The sequence below is a fragment of the Atractosteus spatula genome, chromosome 4, assembly GCF_055471065.1.
Source record: "Atractosteus spatula isolate fAtrSpa1 chromosome 4, fAtrSpa1.hap1, whole genome shotgun sequence".
NCBI classification, from domain to species: Eukaryota; Metazoa; Chordata; class Actinopteri; order Semionotiformes; family Lepisosteidae; genus Atractosteus; species Atractosteus spatula.
The window spans coordinates 56,193,815-56,216,887 of NC_142709.1; the positions used below are offsets into that span (position 1 = coordinate 56,193,815).

The 23,073-nt window shown below is 40.4% G+C and overlaps 2 protein-coding genes across 2 annotated transcripts in view; one reads left to right on the top strand and one right to left on the bottom strand.

Annotated features, from left to right (window-relative positions):
• ece2b (endothelin converting enzyme 2b) overlaps window positions 1-6,045 on the top strand; it is a 63,865-nt gene extending 57,820 nt beyond the window's left edge. The window contains exons 17-19 of the mRNA XM_088914352.1: window positions 140-330; window positions 915-1,010; window positions 1,437-6,045. Of these exons, the coding sequence (XP_088770478.1) occupies window positions 140-330; window positions 915-1,010; window positions 1,437-1,613 (464 nt within the window). The 3' untranslated portion in view covers window positions 1,614-6,045. The remainder of the gene's footprint in view (window positions 1-139; window positions 331-914; window positions 1,011-1,436) is intronic.
• A 2,433-nt stretch (window positions 6,046-8,478) lies between these two features.
• On the bottom strand, window positions 8,479-17,553 carry LOC148836633 (zinc-alpha-2-glycoprotein-like). Its single transcript, XM_088913430.1, has 7 exons — window positions 17,135-17,553; window positions 15,106-15,369; window positions 14,330-14,605; window positions 13,587-13,868; window positions 12,701-12,793; window positions 11,576-11,602; window positions 8,479-9,472 (listed from the first exon to the last, which is right to left on the bottom strand). Exons 1-7 carry the CDS (start codon window positions 17,190-17,192, stop codon window positions 9,411-9,413), a joined length of 1,062 nt encoding a protein of 353 aa, XP_088769556.1. The 5' UTR covers window positions 17,193-17,553; the 3' UTR covers window positions 8,479-9,410.
• Between the last annotated feature and the right edge of the window lie 5,520 nt (window positions 17,554-23,073).

Genomic DNA, 23,073 nt, shown 5'->3' on the forward strand with positions numbered 1-23,073 from the left:
AGGGGGAGACAGGCAGTTACAAATATTATTAAGTGAAGATCTTAACCTGGCTTTTAAATATTTTTAAAAAGGGGTTGCATTTCAATACCTGGTGGTATTAGGGAAGGGGGACTGACCCACGCACCTCTGCTCCTAACAGGAAGGGAGTATGACAAGGATGGGAATCTGCGCCCCTGGTGGCAGAACTCCTCGGTGGAAGCCTTCAAGAACCGGACCGAGTGCATGGTGGAGCAGTACTCCCAGTACACCATCAATGGGGAGCATGTTAATGGGAAACAGACACTGGGAGAGAACATCGCTGACAATGGGGGACTGAAAGCTGCATATCACGTAGGTTCTCTCTGTTACTGACATATAAATATATCAAGAGAAAGACTGACTAGCTGCCTGGATTCTGTTCAACTTGTAAACATTGGCTTTCTGTTTTGACTCACCCCAGATTTATGAAAGATAAGTGTTTAAAAAACATTTTGTATATATATTTTACAAAATATTTTGTAAATAATATAAATTATACATAGTTTATGACACGTTCAGGTTGTAAGTACAGAACTGATGAAACTGGAGGATTTTGAGATACAGTCTTGAATCTGGTCACCTGACCCTAACCCTTATGTCCTGGCCAAATTTCCCCCTGACCATTACCAGTCATGGCTGCCTAATAATCCTCATCTATGAGCTGGCTTCATCACTCCGTTCTCCTCTCCACTGGTAGCTAGCTGTGGTGAGTATACAGGTACTTTGGCAGGTGGGGGCTACTTATTTGTGGTGATGGAGGGGAGTCCCCATTACCTGTAAAGCACTATATAAGTGTCAGGAACTATTAAAATCCTCCTCTCAGGGTGTTACAAACATTGTCACCTTGACTTTTTGAAGTTACACACACTCCTCAAGTCCCTGTGTCTGTGCTGCAGGCCTACAAGTCCTGGGTCCAGAGAAACGGTGAGGAGAAGCGGCTGCCAGCAGTGGACCTGACGAACGACCAGCTCTTCTTTGTGGGATTTGCTCAGGTGAAACAGCAGAGGGCAGCACTGAGCAGCTCAGCATTGTGGCAGAAGTTCATACTAGTATTGTAATCAGTGATATAGTCAGACACATCACTTTAGCTATAAAAAAAAGTGTCTTGTTCATTTTTCTCTGTACTGTTCTGTATAACTGTGTTATTACTGTTGTAATAGTAACTATTTTGTGTACTATTCTGTATTCTGTATAAGAGTACAAGCAATCCAGAACACGTACTGTAAACCCTAGTAATTTGAAGTCAACAGTGCTAACTTGTACCCCCAGACCCTGGATCTTGTACTCTGCTTCTCTCTGCCATTCCCATTCTTTTTTCTCCTTATTTCTTCATCTCCTATGCAGTCTCAATCCCCTTTTCCAAATCTTTGTCTATACTAACTTATTCTTTATCACATTCTTCTTCCTCTCTCTTTCAGGTGTGGTGCTCAGTACGGACCCCAGAGAGTGCCCACGAAGGCCTGATGACAGACCCCCACAGTCCCCCCAAGTATCGTGTCATCGGCACACTCTCCAATTCGAGAGACTTTGCGGAGCATTTCAGCTGCCCAGCGGGGTCGCCCATGAACCCGGGGCGGCGCTGCGAAGTGTGGTAGGGTGAGAATCGGGCAAGAGGAAGAAAAGGGGATCCCACCAGGCACTGGACCTTTTAACCATATTTTATTTTTTTGTAGAAGAAGAATAAAGAAAACAATGCTGGAATCTTAAAAGGTTGGCAGAGAACGAGAGACAAACGAAGACGGAGAGGGGAATTGTCTGTCTCGATATTTATGCCATGACATTGCAGCGGTGTCGTAACCTCCCTGTGTTATTGCTGTTTCACTCTTCTCTTGTTTTGACGGATTGTTGACGCACCCCAACCCTCATTAGTTCAGATTGCCGGCTGATTTATTTATTTATGCTCCTCTGATGTCCGGAGAGGCCCACAGCATTATTGGATTAAACGCCTTGTCGGATGAGTACTGTCCTCCTTGCTTTCCTGTTTTTTTTCTTTGCTGTAGCCATGCACCCTTTTCCCTAGACGCCTGTGATGAGAGTGGGTGGGAGGTATGGAGTATTGCAGCAGTACCGAAAATGCCGGGCTTTACCTGGAGAGGGGATAGCCTGTCGAACCACGGTCATGCATTCCTTGTCCCTGCGTGTTGTTTCTTTTCCAGATGTGGATCGTGTTCAAAGTTAAAATGAGACCCTTGCTTTAACTGCTTTTTGCCAAAGAGTAGCTGTGTGTTTATATCAGATGACATCAAAGACTAAGAGCAGCACAAATAGAAAAGGTACTTCCTCAGAATGCTACAGAATCGTGACACGGGCAGACACACTGGGATGTCAGTAGTGGCATTTTTTTCAATGAATTTATCCGCTAATAAACACTGCTTGTAAAAGTGTCCTTCTTTTGTGATGGAGCTTGGCGAATACCCAATCCAATGGTAGTCCGATACAGGGCCTTCCAGTCTACTCCAGTGCCAGTCTCTGGTACAGCTAGTTGCTTAGTTATGTAGAAGATTTAATTTGCTAATTAAACAAAATTGTACACAAATTTTGGATTGGAGCAGATTGGAAAGTTTGGTATATAGGAAGAGCTGGGTTAACTTTTTCAAGGGTTTTAGTCTAGGTCAGGGGTGTCCAACCTTTTTTAATGTAACTTTTTCATCTGCCAGGCCAACCAGTGTGAATTTGAAGCTCTGATATAGGAAAAACAGACTGTGGGCACATCAGTACAATAGCGATAACCATCACTAAAATGACAGCAAATAAAAGCAAGTGACTCATGCTGAACAAGTAATATTCCCCATTTTAGAAAAAAGAATATCCTACCTTAATGTGAGTGTTGGCACTGAGAAGCTTACTTGAGAACACTTGTAATTTTTTTGAACGTGTTGACACTGCTGATCATGTTGATGACTTTTTTATTTTGTCCCTGCAGCTCGACATTGAGCTCATTTAGCAGTTCAGTCAAGTCTGTGAGGAATGCTAAATCCAGAAGCCGCTGATCATCCTCTAATTGGGCATATTCACCATGTTTAGACGACTTGAGAAACTCTTTGGTTTCAGGCAACAGCTGTCTGAACCTTGCCAAAAATGTTTGTTTTTGACATCTCCAAACAGCAAGTCAGCAGCCTTTTTTATTGCTTCTCGATCCCTGAATGGCTTTTTGTGTTTAGCCAGGACTTGGCTCACACGGAACGATGCGATGATTGCTGCTTTCCCTCTAGTATTAGGCCTCCTGAAAACCCGACTGCGGCTAGTTGAGATTTTAATTTTTCCACTTCACACGTTTTGTGTGCAGTTTTGAAATGTTGGTCTCTCTTTCCCTTTTTTGCGTAGATGCTAGCTTTGCAGATTTGAAGGCGAAAGTACAATAAAATAATCATGCTCCCATTCCTTGTGGTAACAATAAGTTTTCGGTCTCTTTGCTTCATCATTTTCGCTCAAACACTACAACTATCAAATAGGCAATCAAACTTATCAAACTGTTGGCGAATTTGTCACGGCCAGTCTGTTTCGCTCCACTATGCACTGTAGCGAATGTGGGGTTCGTGCGGCAATAACCAAGAGAACGTTCTTGGGTAGCCCACACAACACTCTTTACGGAGCTCCTGTAGCCTTTTTTTCAGTGTCAGCCAGCACTCAGGGAAGAGACTTTTGTCACCCAATCGATGACGGTTAAACACACACATGGGCAGTAAAAGGTATGACATTACATGCACAGATCTGAATGAATGTTTAGGCAATCGAAAAAAGTAGTCATATAGCCCATTTATTTTTTGCATAAACATTCTTGCGATCGACTGACAAGCACTCCGGGATCGACTGGTGGGGCACCCCTGGTCTAGGTTTTCCATCTGCATTTGATTTGGATTTTGTTTTTAGGACTTTCTTGGTATATTCAGGATCTCTTAATTTAACTACTATTATTCTAAGCAAAAAGCTATTCGCTTTTGTAAGGAAACATAAAAACAACAAGCTGAGTCTGGAGATATAGACAAAACCATGTATCACACAGCTCTTTCTTGGTTCCTTTGCTAAATTCTTTGACTACAAAACAGTTAAGACGTGCAGTTCATTGTGAAAGTTCACACCGTTTGCCTTTAGACGACACATCAGATGTTTTTGTTTGAGTGTCATGTACAGAATCTTGTCATATTGAAATCTTTTGACACAACGATAAAAGCACTTCACAGCACCAGGTACAATGCAGAGCTGACTGCAATACCTGAGCCTCGTACATCATGTAGGTTGTATTTTAGATGGTGCAGAAGATGATGAATATTGATCCTCTGGGCAAGGAATTCACACTGGAAAACATGAAAAGTTCAATCTATGCTTTAGGGATTTCCACTGTCGTTTTCACATGGCAGGGCGCCATGTCTAATCAGCTTATTAATCATTGCAGCTACTTCTTCACCTGATCTATTTAAAATTACGTGCTGGAGAGCTGCAGGGTGTGATCAGTCAGCTGCTCCAAGATACTGAGCAGGATTAGTCACTGAGGCCTCTCTCAGCTCTCAGTTAAAGGGTAACTCCTGCAGTTTTCTGGGCTCCTTAAATCTTACCGTAATGTTGAGCGATGTGAATCTTCCTGTCGGTCACCGTGCAGCTTTGACGAATGACTTGAGGTGTGGGTGATGTGAGAGATGCCTGAAGAAGGTCAGTTCTCAATTGGGTGGCTGCGTAATATACGGGTGATAATTCTGAAATTTTAGAAACAGAGTGGATTTGAATACCATCCTCTATGTTGTCTTTCCTTTGTTCTCATTTTCCTGTTCTGGTCGATGTGCTATTCTTAGAGAACAAGGCAATCCAATTGGTCTTTCCAGTAGTTTCCCCCCTTTGAAACTAAACGTTTGTGCTTGTAATTAATTTTTCCATGGTTTACTGCCCTGCTCCATGCCGGAAGACTCTCTGCTTAGCAGGGGATTCCTGTCTGGTCTGGTCCATAGTAGGGTTAAAGTGGGACTAGGCTTGAGGGTATTAGGGAAAGAAAAGCAAGATCGAGCCTTAAAATATTTGTATGTGTGCACAAAATGGAAACTTAAAGTATTGATGCCTTTAAATAAGACAGCTTGTGCCATTAACTGGAGATAATGTGCCAGGTTTCCTACAAAGGGCTCTGGTCACCCCAAGACGTCCCGATGGGGCGTCACATGTCTTTATATACCACACTGGAGTCACATATTCACCATCTGGTTTATTAAAGTAGTCTGAACGGACCAGCTTCAAGACGAAATGGGCAAATTCCAACATTTTTATGGGAAATTACAAAACTGCATCTTGCTTTGTTTGAATGCAGTCTTACCTAGGTAGACTACACATGATGCTGTAATATCAAAGTCGTTTAGGACCATAACAGGTACGTCAGTATTCATAGTAATATGTTATTAGATGCTAGGGTTAGATTCTTGTGTACTATACAGAGGTCTACCCCAAAGTGTGAGAGACCCTCCTTATTTGGAGTGGAGACCGAGTCAATTATTTTTGTCATCAGCAGAGTACTGTTCCTGCAGACTGACTGACTGTTGAAGCTGTGGGACAGAGAGAGGCACCACAGCTCCACTCCACAAGTAGCAGCTGAGGAAGCAGAAATGGGCAATTGCCAATGTTATTACCCAAGTTCTGGAAAACAGTCCCTTGAGACCCTGTGATCACACTGCAGTTACCTGGCAGGTTTGGGACTGTGGTGTTGAAACCACTTTCTGTGCTGTCGGAAAATATATCTGTGGCCACTTCAGTGTTGATTTTCACCTTACATGTTTTTTGTTGGTATCACATATTGGTTTAAAGCCTTATTTAATTTAATGGAACTAATTATTACTGTTGTATGTGATTCTTTTATTTTATACTATCGATGTTCATTTTTGATAGATTGTTAAGATGACCTGCAGTATTTAATTTTTTTGGTTTATTTGGTGAAGCAAGAAGTTAGCTGGGATGAGCCACGTTTGGCATTGAAGGAGAAGGAGAAGCATTTGCATTCTGCTGTAGTACAGGACTGTAACAAAAGGAGAGAAATAAAAGCTGTATTTAAGACATGAGTGCTGCAGTGATTTAACATCCTGTTCATCTCCCCCCCCCTGTTGTCCTTTCACTTCTTTTTAAAGCCACATCCAGCCCACAAATCCTAGAAAGGTAGTGTAACATCAGTGTACAACAGATTGGAGATGTTATACGTAACATAACCAAGAGGGCCGCCTCACATGTCTGCTCTTAGCACACAACATTAAAAAGAGGAAACTTAAAGCTGTGTTCACATTTCCTATTCTTATTTCGTCACATCTCAGAAGTTCAGCAAGGGTGAATCTTTGCTGGGCAGAAAATAGGAAACCTTCAATGAAAAATAGGTTGTTGTTCTAAGTGTTGTTGGTGGACTAATAGTTGGTACTCTTCCCTGTGGGACATAATTTTCAAATCAATGTCCCAGTATGGTGATCAGGGACACTGCAACCTAAAGGGTGCCACATTAAACCAGATCCCTGGCCACTCAGTCATTAAAGGTCCCTGCACACTGATTGTTAGAAAGGGTGTTAAAACTGACCTACTTATTTCCATACTGAGCTTGTATACTTTGGCATTTCAGAAATTCTTACTTACTTCTATTGCTATAGCAGTTTAACTCTCCACCTGAGCTCATGTGTGGAGTTGTATATTTAAAACACTTTGAGATCCTTTGGGATGAAGAGCACTGAAATAATTCAAATTTTCCTGTCACATGGGAAAACCGAAACATTTGTCTTGATGTTTCTTTTCTTACTCGGTACAGGTAGGTGTGGCAATAGCTGTAAAATGGTTATCACACTGTGGTACACACTGGCTTGTTTGTATTCATGCCCTAAGGATAAATTCTATCTTGTAACAATAATGAAAATAATCTGCCAGCAATCAACAGAGTGTGGATAAGAGCAGTAGTTTCAAACTTCATGACTATTTCAGGGGCTTCCAGACCTGGACACCAGAGGTCAGATTTCTGGAGGACTTCGTGTCTCTATAAATCATCAACAGTTTAAGGCTGTAGAGAAAGTATAAAATTTAAGAATTTAGCTCTTCTTCCAAGTTCCCAGCTTTTCTGGATTCCGAATATGTAGGGTCTAGGGGTTTACATTATTAAGGAAATTGTTTCTTTTGACTATCATCCAAAACGTTTTTTGAACTATTGCAGGAGCAGTTTTGGGATTTTTTTCATTGTCTGCAAGTCGTAAAGGGGAGAAGCAAACCAGCACATATTCACAGCTGGGCCATGTCAAGTTGTACTGCGTCGTCAAAGTGTGTTCTCTCACTGCGGAAGGATGGCGGCTGTTTCATCCAAGAATTTCAACCATCTTTCTTCAGTATGGTGTTTTCAGCATAAAAATGCAACAGAACAGGTATGGTGAAAGAGCTCGTGTTCCAAACAAAGTACAGAGTTATGCTTTTGGACCAGCAAAAGAATGTAAATGTAATTTTTCACTTTCTAAAACTAGATTCACTGTCACGAAACAGTAAAATGGTTGACATCTATGCTTGTGTTTATTCTCCAGCTTTCAGCCCTGATTTGAGAAAGAATTACTAAGGTGGCACAATTAGTAATTAGCTAATTAAATTTATTTAATTAGCAAATTAAAGAAGAATATACAGTATGCCAACACATATTTGTTTGCCATCACTGTGATGATACACCAGCATGTTATCTTTCATAAAGAAATCTTTTTGGAAAGTGAAAAAAAAGACACATTCTCTGGAATCCCTTCAGTAATTAATTGCTAGATGAGATCTGACCCATTAGAACCAGCAACAGAATAGGCTAAATGGGTCAAATGGGCTCCTCTTTTTCATACCCTTTCTTATTCAGTAAAATTAACAGCAGCAAGCACATGATGCTAAAATAGTCCCCACTCAATTTTAACTTACAGTAACTGTTCCATTTATCCTTAATTCATACTAAAAAGAAATCCCACGCTGTGTTCATCTCAGCAGTTGAAAATTAGGTTTCTGCCTTCTAAACCCCTTATCAAACTGGGGCTCTTCCAAACACTTGTTACTATAAAACAAACAAAATGGTTACATGTGCTGCAAAAGCTCACACACATAAACATATCTGATATAAATATATCAGATTAGTATGCAAAAGTTGACCAATTTACAAAAATAAGTATGTAAAAAATGTGGTTTTCACATCCACGGAACCACATGAATGCAGAGAATGAGAACATCACAATCATCATTTTCACATCTACAAGTTGGAAGGTGTTGAGTATTCAGCTGGACAGGAATTTCAAACCATCATCTGCATCCCCACACCTCTTAGCCACATATACTGTAGTCCAGTAATGTTCACTAAACCACACACACAGAATATGCTGAAAGGCTCCGCTTTTCAGCTATTACTTTAATACAAATTATTGTACACTGAATAAAGTACAAAATATTACCGTGGTCAGTCACTCACACTTTCAACCATCATCAGTCCTTCAGATTTAACACACTGAATTTCCTAAGTAGTTTTATTACATTACTAAAATGTACGGTACATATCTACAACAAATACATGAAAGCAACAAAATACCAACTCAAAGCTTAGTATTTTGAATGCATTATCAGAAATAGCTTGGTTACATTACAGTAGTTGTGGTCCAGTGGTTGAAGCAAAAGCTTTGGAACTGTTCCAACCCCTGCTGTGTCACTAATCCACTGTGCATCAGCCTGAGCTTCCTTGTGCTTTGTCTTTCAGATGAGCAGGCAGTTTTATCATTAATATCCACTGTTGCTTGATGCATAGTTCACTCCTAACGGCTTTGGAAAAAGTTTGTTTTCCGTTCTTTGGGTCTCCTGTGCAGAGTGGGTGGATCAAGCAGAGTCAAATGCCTACCACAGGTTCAGTGAAGTTTTTAGAACCACAAGACAAGGACAGGGGGACACAAAAGCATTAAGCCTACAGAGGACCTTAAACGTCCTGATACAAGGTGCTTGAAGGAGAAAAGTCATTCTGCCACAATACTGACACTAGTTGGCCATTTGCCATTTTACTAGTACTTGAAAAGGAAGTATGCTGAATAGCTTACCTGCATACATTGTTTCTTAGTGCCTAAGGTAAAGAACATATACCATTTTAATTAGAAAAGCGTTTTTTTCCCAGAAGTCCTGTTTTATGGCTTTTATACATTTTTGAATGGTTAGAATACCATCTATCTTTTTTCTAATTAACTCAATTTTTGTTTGCTTGCAGTCCAAACTAAACACATGAAACCATCTCTAAAAAATCATCATAATTATTTTTATAGAGTTGGATAAAGTGTGGATTTTGTGATTTTGTTGGTGTACAAAGGCCTGCTATTTGTCACACAATAATGATTTTGTTAAATTTGTTGTTCTCTTCTGCTGTCTTCATTCAGGGCTGTTGAGTCTTTTTCTCTCTTGTTCCTTTACACCTGAGGTACATTGTGCTGCTCTCCTGGGTGATAAAAGCCTGTTGAGCCCAATGGACCTGTTCATAAAATAAAACAAAATTTACAAGGATGTACTATGAAAGCTTATTGATCGGAGGCACACTGACCTTACCTCCATATAAACCTGAACACTTTTAATTGATTTTGCTAGATTTGCAAATTCATTTAAAATTCACCCCACACAGATCTGATTTAGTTTAGGACTGTCCAACCCTGGTCCTGGAAGGGCTGGTGTTTGTCTGCATGCTTTCTAGATCTCTTCAAAGCGGTAACACCTGAAGAGCTAGGAGAAGCTGTTAAAGTCACTAAATTAAGTGGAACTTAGCAAATTGAGCTCAGTGATCAGTGATCTGGAATGAAAATCTATAAACGCAATGACCGGCACCAGTAGAGGTGAACTCCAGTTCTTCAAGGCCAAAATTCAGCCTGTTTTGTAAGCCTCTTTAAAACATCAACAAGAAGAAAGAAAACACAACGTTTCGGCCGTGGGGCCTTCTTCAGGCCTCACACCTCTTCTTTTTTTCCAGCATGGAATAAACCTATTACTTGTTCCTATAAAGTATATATAGTATATAGTATAGTATATATAGAATGCTTTAGGATGATAATAATGCCTACTGTCAACATAATGCATAATTAAGGAATGTATTTCTCAAGACAATCTAATGCTTTTGCTAGGCTTTCCATTTACAAATAGCAGTGAGAGACACTTCTTAAGAAAGCAATGAGTACAGATGCTAATATTGGAGTGTCAAAAGGCCAAGCAAGAGTCAAAAGAAAATAAATGGCTAATAAGAGTGTATCAAGTGGTGGACCTCAAGTGTTCGACTGGGACGGCCACTGTGAAGGAGGAGTACTGCTACTGTGATGGAGGAGAAAGGGTGAATGAATACAGAAGAAGCAGGACAGCGATAAACTGAACTGACAGGCAGAGAGGGAGTTTCGCAGCCCTGGTAGAGATTCATAATACCTGATCAGGTCCTAAAAGGGTATGGAATAATGCTTACAGTTATTATTATTTCCTGGCTATATTTGTCTCCAATATAATCAAGTCAATTTCAATTTTTTTTTAATCAAGAGTTTGTCTGACTACACTTCTAATTATACCTGTATATTCTATACAGTAAAGGAACAAGTAATAGGTTATTTCATGCTGAAAAAAAGAAGAAGGCTCCATGGCCGAAACATTGTGATCTCTTTCTTCTTTTTTTCAGCATGAAATAACCTATTACTTGTTCCTTTGCAGCCTACGCATGCTGACGCAGCCACCCACCTGAACTACTATTCTATACGGTAGCTGTGCAATAGTGCAGCCTACACCTACAGAGGCTTGCATTCTAGACAAAGGTCATGAGTATATACATACATACACCAATAATTACTACAGCCCACCCAGCGGAACAGTACGAATGAAATGCAGAGGAAATCCTCCATTATGACAAATCCAATGCAGAGAAAGTAGGCCATCTACTTCTGCAAAAGCAGATACCAAAAGCTACATAACGGACTGAAGCAATAATAACATTAGGCCTATCACTGTCGTTATAATTAACAATATTATATGCCATTATCATTACTATTATTATTGCCATGTAAAATACTGTTGGAGTAAATAAACCACAAACTGATGAGATATTTAAAAAAATCTCACATGTATTTTTCACATATTTATAAATACCTGGGCTCTATTAACTAAGAGTATTTTTGGAAACAGAATGTGTTTATCTGTTTATGTACAGTTCTTCATTTTGTGAATCCACTATAACGCATGGTAAAGGCTAACAGTCCTTCTGGGTCTGTGTGCATGTGGGAGGGCTAACATTCATTTCTGAATGATATGGTCAGCAAAATAATGCAAACAGCTACTGGCACACAAAAACATGATTTACTCCTTAACATTGGCAGCCAGGCAGAACTGCATTTTCTTTCAGTAACGTGTGCATGTTAATTTTTATTTCAGGGAAGGGCTTAACACTTCATTATTTCATTAACGTGTTAACAAAATATTTGGCTCTCGGGCTTGTCATGTTCTCCGGCTACATTCTAGCACACTGCAGAGGGAGAATGTACTTGTCTACCCCATAAACCCTGGTGACAGAACCGGATGACACACAGGTAAAACAAGTTTAAATTGCTCTTACCTGGCACATATCTGAGCTGATCCGAACCTGTCAATAAATATATGCAAATTGTAAAAGATGCAAGTAATTAGGCGAGGCTAAAGAATTGTATGGCAATGTAGCACTTCTAAGTAACACTTTTATCCTCCAGTATGTTAGGGGTGAATATATCCATCCATCCATGTTCTAACTGCTTTATCCAATTCAGGCTCACAGGGGAGCCGGAGCGTACCCTAGCAAGCACCAGGAGCAAGGCAGGGTAAAGACATGCCAGGCCATCACAGGGCACACACGCACCAGGGCCAATTTCCCCAGAATACAATTAACCTTTCATTACTTGCTAGGACTATGGGAGGAAACCACTCAAACAAAGGGAGAACATACAAACTCCACACAGATAGTACTCCAGGTCCAGAATTTAATCCAGTGCCTCGGCGCTGTGATTCAGCAATGCTAAACACTGTGCCACCATGCCATCCACCCCTATATACTGTACAGTGACTTGCAAAATAATTTCCCCGCTTTCCATTGATTGGTTTGTTGATTGCATACAATTGAACACTGTAAAGAAAAACATCTGTGTATTAAACAAAATGGGATATTAGAAGAGGATGAATTTTACAAGGTACTATTTGTAAAACACTTTGAATTCCGCGGGGATGAAAAGAAATGTGTAAATGCAAGAAAAAATGCAATACAATTATTAATAAACTACTTATGTGTTTTATATTGTAGTATATAAAATTTAACTTTCATCAGTTACATTGACCACTTTCTGATTCAAAGCAAAATGCATTAATCCACTCATGATCAATAGGATGCTTATCCAGGTGAGGGCTCTGGCCAGTTGGAGCATAATCCAGAAGTACATGGATGGACAGGACTCCGACCTGTTGCAAGGCCACAATGAAAGGAAAAATTTGGAAAAGCCAAACAACTAGAGACGAGCTCAGAGCCCTGGAACTGTGAGGCAGCTGTTCAAGCATGGGCTGTGTCTGCAGGGGGCTGTACTTAATACTTCCCAGATTCTGCCCCAAAGCACTGCCCTTTGAAGAATTCTACCAAAAGCACCTGACTTGAGGAGACAGGTCTCTGGAATGTCTTAATACTGTAATTCTCTCTCCTCTTGGTGTCTTTCTCACTCACCTTGCGTTCTTGTCTTCACAACACTGAGATAGTACAGTCCGGCACAAACCAGCACAGACAGTGCAAGGATTGTGAATAAAAATGCAAAAAAGGCTGGAATGAAGAACATAAATTAATTAGTTTGCACAGTCTTCAGATATAAATGTATTATGTATTATGATATAAATATCATAATACAATAAGGACTGTAATTATTAGCATTACATTCTCACATCAGTGAGATGGTAGGACAGTATATTATATGCACGAATCCTGGCTGTGACTGAGGTCTTCCACCCAGTGCCAGCTAGAGATTTCAAATCCTGACACAGCGGCACAAAGGGCTTTTCTATTACCCTTCACAGACCCTACACCCCACCCCCTCCTCATGTCCTCTCAAAGGGCAGGCGCTGGCCAGGCATGTTTTGTGATCACTTTCATAATCACTTGTTTTCGGGCTGGCTCCAGCCTGGAATGGATGTATTGTTTGAAGCCGCCCTTAAATCAGAGCTTAAACTGATCATGGGAGATTGCAAACACTGTCATCCCTTAAACGTCACAGCTAAAAAGTTCAAAACAAGAAGATTAAATTAAACTATTTTTTTGCTGAAAAGCCTTACTTTTATTATTCATTTGAGTGATGCACTCATTACCAAGCAACGAGCAATAAACAATAATACTATGCAATAATAACAAGAACTAAAACCATTTCAAGACATGGTATATAATTTCTGTTTGTGCTTAATGGTATTTCAGTAGCTACTGCATCCAATGCTATTAATGCCAAATAAAACAGTACTTAAATTGAACTATAAAAAAAGTGTTTTCAGATCATCCAGAAAACCTCTTTACATTGCTCTTCAGTTTCAATCATTCTTACCGAGGTGGTGAGCAATGATGTACTCACCCCATTTGCTCCGCAGTTTAGGAAAAGTGGGCTCCTGCACGGTTCCATTCACTTGGCAGGCATAGCTATGTCTCTCCCGCTCCTGCTGGCTCACTCTCAGGACCTGCCTCACCTGGAAGGTCCCATCCCCATTGGGCAGGAGCTCTTCCCTACTCTGGCCTTCTGCCAGCGCCCCCTGCTGGTCTACCACCCACTGCACCTCCGCTTCCGACGATGAGATTCCCGTCACAAGGCAACAGAACTCCCATGGCTCTCTATCCACCTGGAACACTTCAACGTACACTGCAGACAACATGCTTCCAGTTAAAAGGCCATCTTGATTCAAACACAGCAGCCACATGGTTGACACTGACTGGGATCTATCAAGAAAAGGCTGGACTAGGGGTGGGCTATTATGAGCGCCTCTGTTCCTATGTTCTAGCCCACCAATGTGTGCTCTGCGAAAACAATACAGCATCTACCCATGTCTCTATCATCTGCTCAAAGACAAATCAATTCAAACTTATGCACACCAGCCTGCTGTTGTGCAGCATCCATATATTATTAAATTATATTACAACAAACTGTAACGCATATAAACATACTGCAACATCTATTTTAGAACACAAACACCTTTTTAGAAGAAAACTAAGCAAATTTGAGGCCAGAAGGAATTCCCAGCCTGACCTCATTAATGAACACCCAGTATTTGTTAGGGACATGCCTGCTGGGTTTCTGCCTATAATGTGTCAGCCACTCCTTACCTGGCCTTTCCAGAGCTCCTGTCCCATGGCGAATGAGTGTCTTCAGAACCTGGATGCACTCCTCCTCCAGGTACACCCTGCATTCCTGCGTCCTGGCTGTGTCAGCGTCCCACTTCTGTTTGACGCTGTGTGCCTGCGGGACAGCTGGGATCCAGGTGCCCGTGCGTCGGTCCAGGCTGAGGTAATCCGTTCCGTCATAGCCAAACCGGTCAGACACCCGGACATCCCCATTAGCTTCCAGCTTGCACTCCCGCAGCCGCTGGTACGTGTGTGGCTCTGGAACACACACACATGCAGATGAACAAACCAAAACTATGTTCCTATTCCATTTCTAACGCTTCATTTCAACTGTACAAACTCTGCAGCCTAAAAGTTTTACTTAGGAATTTACCACCACTGCTAATAAGTACAGGGCAGCACGGGCGGAGCAGAGGAGGGTGTTGCTGTCTCACAGCACTGGGACCCTGTGATCAACTCTGGATTTGCATTTGCATGGATTTCCCCCGGTTTCCTTCCACAGCCTGAAGACATACTGGTAGGCTAATTGGCGTTTGGGAAAACTGACTGTGGCGCAAGTGTGTGATTGTCTGTGTGTGCCCTGTGATGGACTGGTGTCCTGTCCAGGGTGTACCCTCCCTTGCGCATGCCAGGATAGGCTCTGCCCCCCCCTCCCCACCACGACCCTGAAATCTATAAAGCAGTTGGAAAAAAATGTCTGGATGGTAATGAGCAGTAGTTTATTCTTTTTTTACCTTTATTTACAACTACCTGCTTACCGGTGGTGGTGTGATTAAAGCTCTGCATCATCAGTAGCATGGTGGATTCAAAAACAATCAACTGCTCTCTGTTCCTCATTCTCTCAGTGTCCCAGAAGGCCGAGTCAAATGCCTCTCTCAGCCATTCCTGGCGCGGGACAATGCTCTCAGTCCGGCTGTCGTAGAAAAGGATGGGGACGTGGTTTAAAGTGAGCACTGCAGTGAAGCTGGATCTGTCCACATCTCTGGCCACCCCCGTGTAGAGATACTGCAGAGTGAATGTGCCTGAAAGAAAGAAAAATGGCACTTGAATGTGTTGAGAGGCCACTCAATTGTTTTAACACAGTATTACCCAAGTAAACACCACCAGAAGATGGTGTATCCAAAGCACACCGGACCGAGGAGTCATGACCACCTCACCTGTGTGTCCAGTTCATATGATTCAAGACTCCCTTAGTGGTCAATTAAAAACTAATTCTGAGATATATTTTCCAAATGCAACGGGATGTTTCAGGGACACTAGCATACACCCTCACAATAAAACACTCAGATAGGAGATACATTATAGAGTTCGGGTGTCTATTGAAAAAAAATATTAATTTTGGGAAGAAATCTTTATTTTTTACAGCACCCTTCAAAACATTACCTAAAGACACTTTACAATATAACAAGACAGTCAGAGACAGGTGAACAAAATGCAGTAAGTTAAACATTAAAAGCTAGAGTACAAAAAGGGTGGCAAGTTTTATAACCGGATTTAAAAATGCTGATTGATGAGCTTGATCCAGTATGGGCTGGGAGATCATTCTGCAGCTTTGAAGCAACAGAAAAGAAGGCAGGGTTTCCCTGTGTCTGATCCTTGATTTGGGAAATGAAACAAGCCCGAGTCCAGAGAGTGCAGACGATGTGTGGTGTGTCGAGAGTTAACAACTCCCTCATGTCGTCAGGACCAAAACGTTCAAGCATTTAAAGGTGAACAGTGGAACTTTGAATTGCAAATTGCTATGACAAATTTCACACCGTTAGAAACAAAGCAATCTAAAGACACTTTACTTCTACTCCACCTAAATCTTTATCAAAGCTAGCAATCATAAGACCATCTCTCTGGACAAGGAATAGCTATAGTCCTGTGTTACAATGGGCTTGTCTTTTTAAAAGCTGCTTACATTTTTGAGATTCTTGATTTTCATATCTTTGATCTTGTGTTATTTTTGGCTTTTACTGCGTTTTTATTTTCGAGTTTATTCGAATGTGTGACTTAATTTCAAAGTTAAACTTTCAAAATAGTTGGGGGAGTTGTCTTGGTGATTGCTATAAGATGGATCCTGAGAACTCGAAAATCTTATCATCCCCAATTCAAATTGAATTTTGTAATTCAGCGGGTTGCATTTCACGGGATGTGGCTTTTAAATCGCTTTTACAGAAATGACTAAGCACCGAGTTAGCCCGATTCGTGCATCGATTAAACAGGGGACTCCAACTCTGCTTCCGCAGATAACCACTCAAACTTTCTAGGTCGTAAGGAATTAAAGTCAATATCTAAATTCCTGGAGCAATTTTATTCTATTCAGTTCAGCTGGTGAATTGTTTAATTACTTTTAGAGCGCGTTTGAGACCAAATGCCGGATATTCTTCAGTGCACACGTGGAAAAGGTCTCTTAATTAAACATAGGTCTTTTTTAATTGATTTACAGGGATTGCCAGTCTCTACGAACGGCGGAACTTGTAGACTGGATGTGTACCTTCCAGCACATTTCAAAAAGAAAATTAGAAAGTGACAAGCAGTCATTCCGGTTTAGGGAAGACATTACAAACTGCTGTTTTTGTTTTATCCTCAGATATGTTGGTTAATAAGGTTGTCAATTGAATTAAGTAAAAACAACACACTAGCTACAAAAAGCAATTCAGGCGTCTCTGTTATTGAATACAGTACACCTGTAGCAGCACACCGTCCAATACCTTTTCCGCCGCCTTAACATATTGACGAAATGTGTATGCTTTAATCCTTCTAGTTAAAAAAATAAATTTATTAAATTTATGAAAAGCTTACCTGCAGTGACAGGAATAATCAGAGTTTGAAAAAAGATGAAGATGAAAAAAAGTCGCATCGCTGGTAATAATATACAGTATGGATTACATAGAGAGGGGTGTTAAAATCTTCTCAGTGCTGTTCTCAGTGCAAAAGGTAGCAAACCTTTATTTTTTTGCTTTCGTTTTCTGCAAACGAAAGTGCAAACCCTGTAACTTGTCCCGAACTAGGTTAGAAAAACCAATACAAATTAAATTAAGACAAATAGTTGTACGTATTATCCTGCACTGCAATCTCCACAGACCCACACTCAATTCACAGCCCTACAAAAACACACCAAACAGCTGGTTGGCGATTATTCTTTTCGAAAACCTAAGTCGTCATTCCATTGGTCGAGCGAGCGAAAGTTAACTGAAGCCTTTTAAACTCCTGCTGCAAAGAAACCACGTGTTTTTTTATCATAATAACATCGAGGTTGCGGCAAGATGACCTGGTCGCAGGAAGAGAAGAAAGACTATCTGTTTATAAGCCCAGGTTTTCTGCTAAACCCGGAAATATGTCATTTTTACCGTGGATGTGCCAACAACAGGTGCCGTAGGGGTTAAGAGACAGACGTAAACTAGTCAGTGAGGAATTTATCTAAAGACAGCATTCCTTCTTTACCTGTAACGAATGAGTAAACCCTTAATCTTGTCAGTCTGCTGTTTTAATATTATACAGAATCTATAATTATTACCCTAGCATTGTAATACTGTACTGTATGAGCAGACCTGGCAATGTAGGGCTGGTGGACGCAAAATGTAGTATATATATATAGTCTTTCTGAATTGTTTCCTGGTGGACTTAATTTTGAGAATGATTGAACCTGTTGGGTGAAGATTATATCCGCTGTCTGCACTGAAATGTATATTGATTTAGCACAGACATTCAGGGTCGTGTATAAGGGTCGATCATCTTATACATCTATTGATAAAGATGGCAACACCTGAAAATTACTGATCAACTAAGAAAGCAATCTGTTCAGTTAGGAGAACACCTTGAGGGTGGAAGAGAATTTGGATTTTGATCACAGATGATCTTTAATTTACTTTTTTTCCCCAAACAAATGAGCTGCTTAGTTGATTGAATGGTGATCTAATGGTGAGAAACTCATTGGATCAGGGCTCTGCAGGACCAGGACATAAGACACCTTCCATAAAGAGACGTATATGCAGATCCACAAGATTTTTAAAATACTTACCAGTTTTACATGTCTGTCACTTAAACTGACATGGACTTTCCAGAATACAAAAAGCTTTTTATTCATGAGGAATCCAGTTCCTATCAGTCAATAGGAATCATATACTTTGCACATTCTCACTATTTGTATAGTATTCATACAAATAGTACTATAGTACTCATATGTGTATTTAATTATAAATATATTCACTATGCAAATTGATAACTAATTTTTGTTCCCGTTTTTCTGACTGTGTGCTTGGGTTTATTTATTGAACTTAACATGTAGGGAACTGAAGCTTTTTTGCCTGGAGAGGAGAAGATGACGGAGAGACTTGATTCATGTTTCCAAAATCCCCAAAACAGAGTCATTGAGTGTACTCAGGGACCAGCTTCAGAATCAGCAGTAACACAGGGGCCTAAGGGACGGAAAACTGTTTCACACAAAGTTGACAAGTTGACTTTCTGGGATCCTAGAAAATCTCACCTATTTTCTGGGAAGGTTAATAAAACAATTACACAGCCAAAGTATATGAATGCTATTTTAGATGATAAATATTAAAGGCAGATCACCAACAGTGAGACAAGCATCTCTGTCTCCAGTTCTTGTGTGTAATTACCACAGAGATTAAAATGATATTCGTAAGGACTGGAGCCGTGGACAATTAGCAACTCTCTTCTAACAAAAGATGGCCCTTTGATTACAGTTAACACACAGAACAGATGGTCACACCCTGAAATCCACAGATAACTCAAGAACTGTCTTTTGAAAGGACAGTGTTCATGGGCTCCTTCACCCACTCTGCTGAATCAAGAAGCCTCTGTCAATAAGACATTAACAAGAAAAGGGATATTTATTAATTATTAAAATTTTTTTTGTTTCTTTATAGTAGGATTTTATGTTTGAGAAGTTACATAGACAGGTCATTTTTCTTTAACTTTAACTGTGACTTCAATACAGTTAGATATTACTCTGTGCTCACAAACAATAGGCGATTGTCTCACATCAGGTGGAGTTGTCCTTCTCCTCATCTCCTGGAACAGTGGAGGATTCTGAATTTCGTAGGAAAATAAGACAAAAGAAATTAAGATAGTGCAGTGAGCAAGGTCGAATAATGTGTACTATTTATGTGAAATTGATCTGAAACACTTTTACCACAATTGCAATTGTCAAAATTTAAATTGACAATTTAAACAAAAATTCCAGATATCACTTTCGATTTAGCACTTTCTTTTTTGATAATGAGTGGGCGTTTTAATTGCCAGAAATGACTATAGAAACAATGTCATATTTGTTTGAATGATTGATTGTTAATTTGAATAATGTTTTAATGGTATGAACAAAACATTGTAGGGATCTCTCCTGCACTGGTGTCTGATGGAGTTGTTTGTTTTTACTTTTGCTTCTTGGTTGTTGATGTTTTACCAATAATAGATTAAGGTTTTTGTATCTATTTCAGTGACCACAGGAACTGTTTACACTCTGGTATCTTGCATTCTGTTCTGTTGTTCTGTTTTCTGTTGTTCCATAAAAAACTGAAACGGAAACATCTTGTCTTGCTCCACCTCAGTATGAAGAGCTGGACAGCACACACTCTGCCATTTGAAAACAAGAGTGCCCTTACTGTGAGAGGAGACTGGGGTGTTTGTACAGAACAACGGGAAAATAAAATCATTTTTACTAGTTTCACTGCAAGTGACATTAAATTACATATTTCAAGATTTCTGAATAATGCATGTGTGAATGTGTGTACATTCTTAGCCTCTGGCATACATCCAGTATACTGCTCAGGAATTAATTTATTAATTAACTGGATCTGGGTAGGCTTAAGACGACCACCACCAATGTGCAGCCCCCACCTGGATGATGCGACGACAGCCATAGTGCACCCGTACGCTCACCACACATCAGCTGTCAGCGGCGAGGAGAACAGAGTGATGAAGCCAGTTCATAGATAAGGTTTATTAGGAGGCCATAATTGGTAAGGGCCAATGGGAAATTTGGCCAGGATGCTGGGGTAATGCTCTTACTGATTTCGAGAAATGCCCTAGGATTTTTAATAACTACAAAGAGTCAGGACCTCGGTTTCATGTCTCATCCATAGGACAGCGCCTTTTTATAGTACCTGTCACCATACTGGGGCATTAGGACCCACACAAACTGCATGGTAAGTGCCCCCTACTGGTCCCACTACTGGTGTGTGAGCCTCTGGGACTGAAGACCTCTGTCTGCTATCAGTCACCAAAAAAAACTGTTTTTTTAAACATTCAAATACATAGAAAAAAATTCCTAAGCAATTAATCCATTAAGGGAGTATTTTCTCAGTTTTAAAGCAGCACTAGTCCTCAATGGCTGATGTTCTAAACAATCAAAATTACTCAGTTAATTACTTAGTATAGCAGCTCACTTGTTCAATTGATCTCACTGGAATTGTTCCAAGTCTTTAGAAACTAGTTTAATGGCTCCTTACAAAACCTGTTGAAAAGCACTGCAGGATCAGTATTGGTGGTCAAAGTGAATTGCTCACGACAAGCAGCGTCTTAGTCCCCTAGAATGGGGGTGTGCTCATCTGATCTACATGAAACAAGGAAGGGAATGGCAATTCCCTTCCTTGACAATTTGTCACCCCTCATTTTCTACTACTGAGTAGCGGTTACTAGTAGTAACTACTACTACTCACTAGCAGTTTTACTGTGGATGTTATTATCATATTTTATATGAAGAAAAGAGAAAAGGCAGTAAGACAGGGAAGGGGAATTCTGGTGCTAGAAGGCCAGTGTCTCTGCAGTATATCTTGAATGTCACCTCACCTCTTGATGATCTAAATCAGTTAATGGCTTAATGGAAGTAATTTAACAGCTTTCCCCAATTTCCCAATTTTTTTAAATGAGACTTTCTGGGCAGCAGAGGTTTTGAGCAGCTGGTGCTTTGAAAGGAAAACTTGCAGACACTCAGGCCCTCCTGGACCAGAATCGCCCAGCCTGCTTTAAGGGTTAAGAGACAGAGGTACTCTGTGCAATGGGGATTTTCAGCTCCTGTCTGAAAACAACATTTATTACCTTTAATTATTCACTGCATTCTAAATCCTGAATCCACCTACTATTGTATTATTGAACAGAATGTGTAAACACTTCCCCTGCCGTATTCATTTCAGTTCAAGTTTTATTGCTCCATTTGGAGAAATACGTTTTACAGCCTACTCCCAACATTACAATACAATGACAGACAAAATCTGACCAACCAAGACGTCGGTGCAACAGTGACACAACAAGATAAGGGAGAAGTTAGTTATGATACATTGTTTGAAAGAGATATTGCAGAGTGCCCAAAGATTTCCTGTGTCTATTAGTATTACACCTGGGGGCATCCCAGTGGGAGAACTGTGAGCTTGCAGTGGAGGGGCTGAGGGACTCTATCCAGGATACACTTTTCTTTCTTTGCCACCCCTTTGTTTGTGTAAGATATTTAAGACAATGTGATTTGCCCCAATTAATTTGCTACTTATTTTGACTAATTTTCACAATCACTGGTACCAATTTTACCAAACCAGCGAGTGAGACAGTACGTGAAGACACTTTCAATTAAAGACTTGTAGAAAAGTGTTAGGATAGTTCTATCTACCTTGTGACTAGCTTTTTTCCCTTAGTATCACAGCACTTGTCCCAACTCAGGTTTTTGTCTATGACCAATCCCAAGTACTTATAGTCATTGACAATATCTACAGTCTGACTATTAATTACAGTAGGTTGGAGAGGTGTTGCATTTTTCCTAAAATCAATGACCAGCTCCTTTTAAAAAAAACATTGAACTGCAAAGAGAACTCATCACACCATTTAGCAAAATCATTTAGAATGGGACCATGATGGTTTTCTGGGTCCTTTAATAAGCTGACCATAGCTGAGTCATCAGCAAACTCAATGAGATGTCTAATTTTTGTGTTTGCTTTTAGAATCGTTAGTGTACAAAATGTACAGTAAGGGGGACAAAATACAGTCCTATCGTGATCCAGTGGAAGTATAGCGAATACCAGATTACCAGTTCCATAATTTGTCCACTTGAATCCTATCTGTTAAAAAAAAAATTAGGACCCATCTTATTATGATATTCTTTAGCTTCAAGTTCTCTGAGAGTTTCTGTGCAAGCAACAATGGTTGTATTGTGTTAAAAGCAGAGGAAAGTCAACAAATAATATCCTTACAAATGACCTTGCTTGATCAAGATGCTGATAGACCAGAATTAACACAATTCAACACAGTCCATCATACATGGCTCTGTCCTTCCAAGCACTCAAAGACCTGAGTTTGTGGCCAGAGCACACAATCATCTATTATACAGTTTCTCACTCGGACATAAACCACACTACACCTCATCCTACTTACATGGATGAAGTTGTACAGCTGCTTAGGTGGTGTCATAGCAATAACCTGGACTTGAACATAAAGAAAACGAAAGAGCTAATAGTGGACTTTCGGAGACACAGGCCATACACTCACAGCCCACTCAGTATTGATGGAACGGAAGTGGAAACAGTCACCAGTTATAGGTTTTTGGGAATTCACATCTCTAAAGATCTAACCTGGACTGTGAACACTGACTCTATCATGAAGAAGGCTCAGCAGCGCCTTTATTTCTTGAGGTGCCTCAAGCGATGGGGGATGCCAATACATGTGTTGGTGAACTTCTACCGCTGCACCATCGAGAGCGTCCTCACCAACGGGATCACCGTGTGGTATGGCAACAC

Excerpts from the sequence above, each read along its gene's own strand:
- LOC148836633 (XM_088913430.1), bottom strand. The coding sequence starts at position 17,192 with ATGCGACTTTTTTTCATCTTCATCTTTTTTCAAACTCTGATTATTCCT. Across the intron at positions 11,603-12,700 it reads TGTGAAGACAAGAACGCAAG|GTTCGGATCAGCTCAGATAT; the intron begins GTGAGTGAGAAA and ends ATTTATTGACAG. Across the intron at positions 9,473-11,575 it reads TCAGCTCAGATATGTGCCAG|GTCCATTGGGCTCAACAGGC; the intron begins GTAAGAGCAATT and ends TTTTATGAACAG.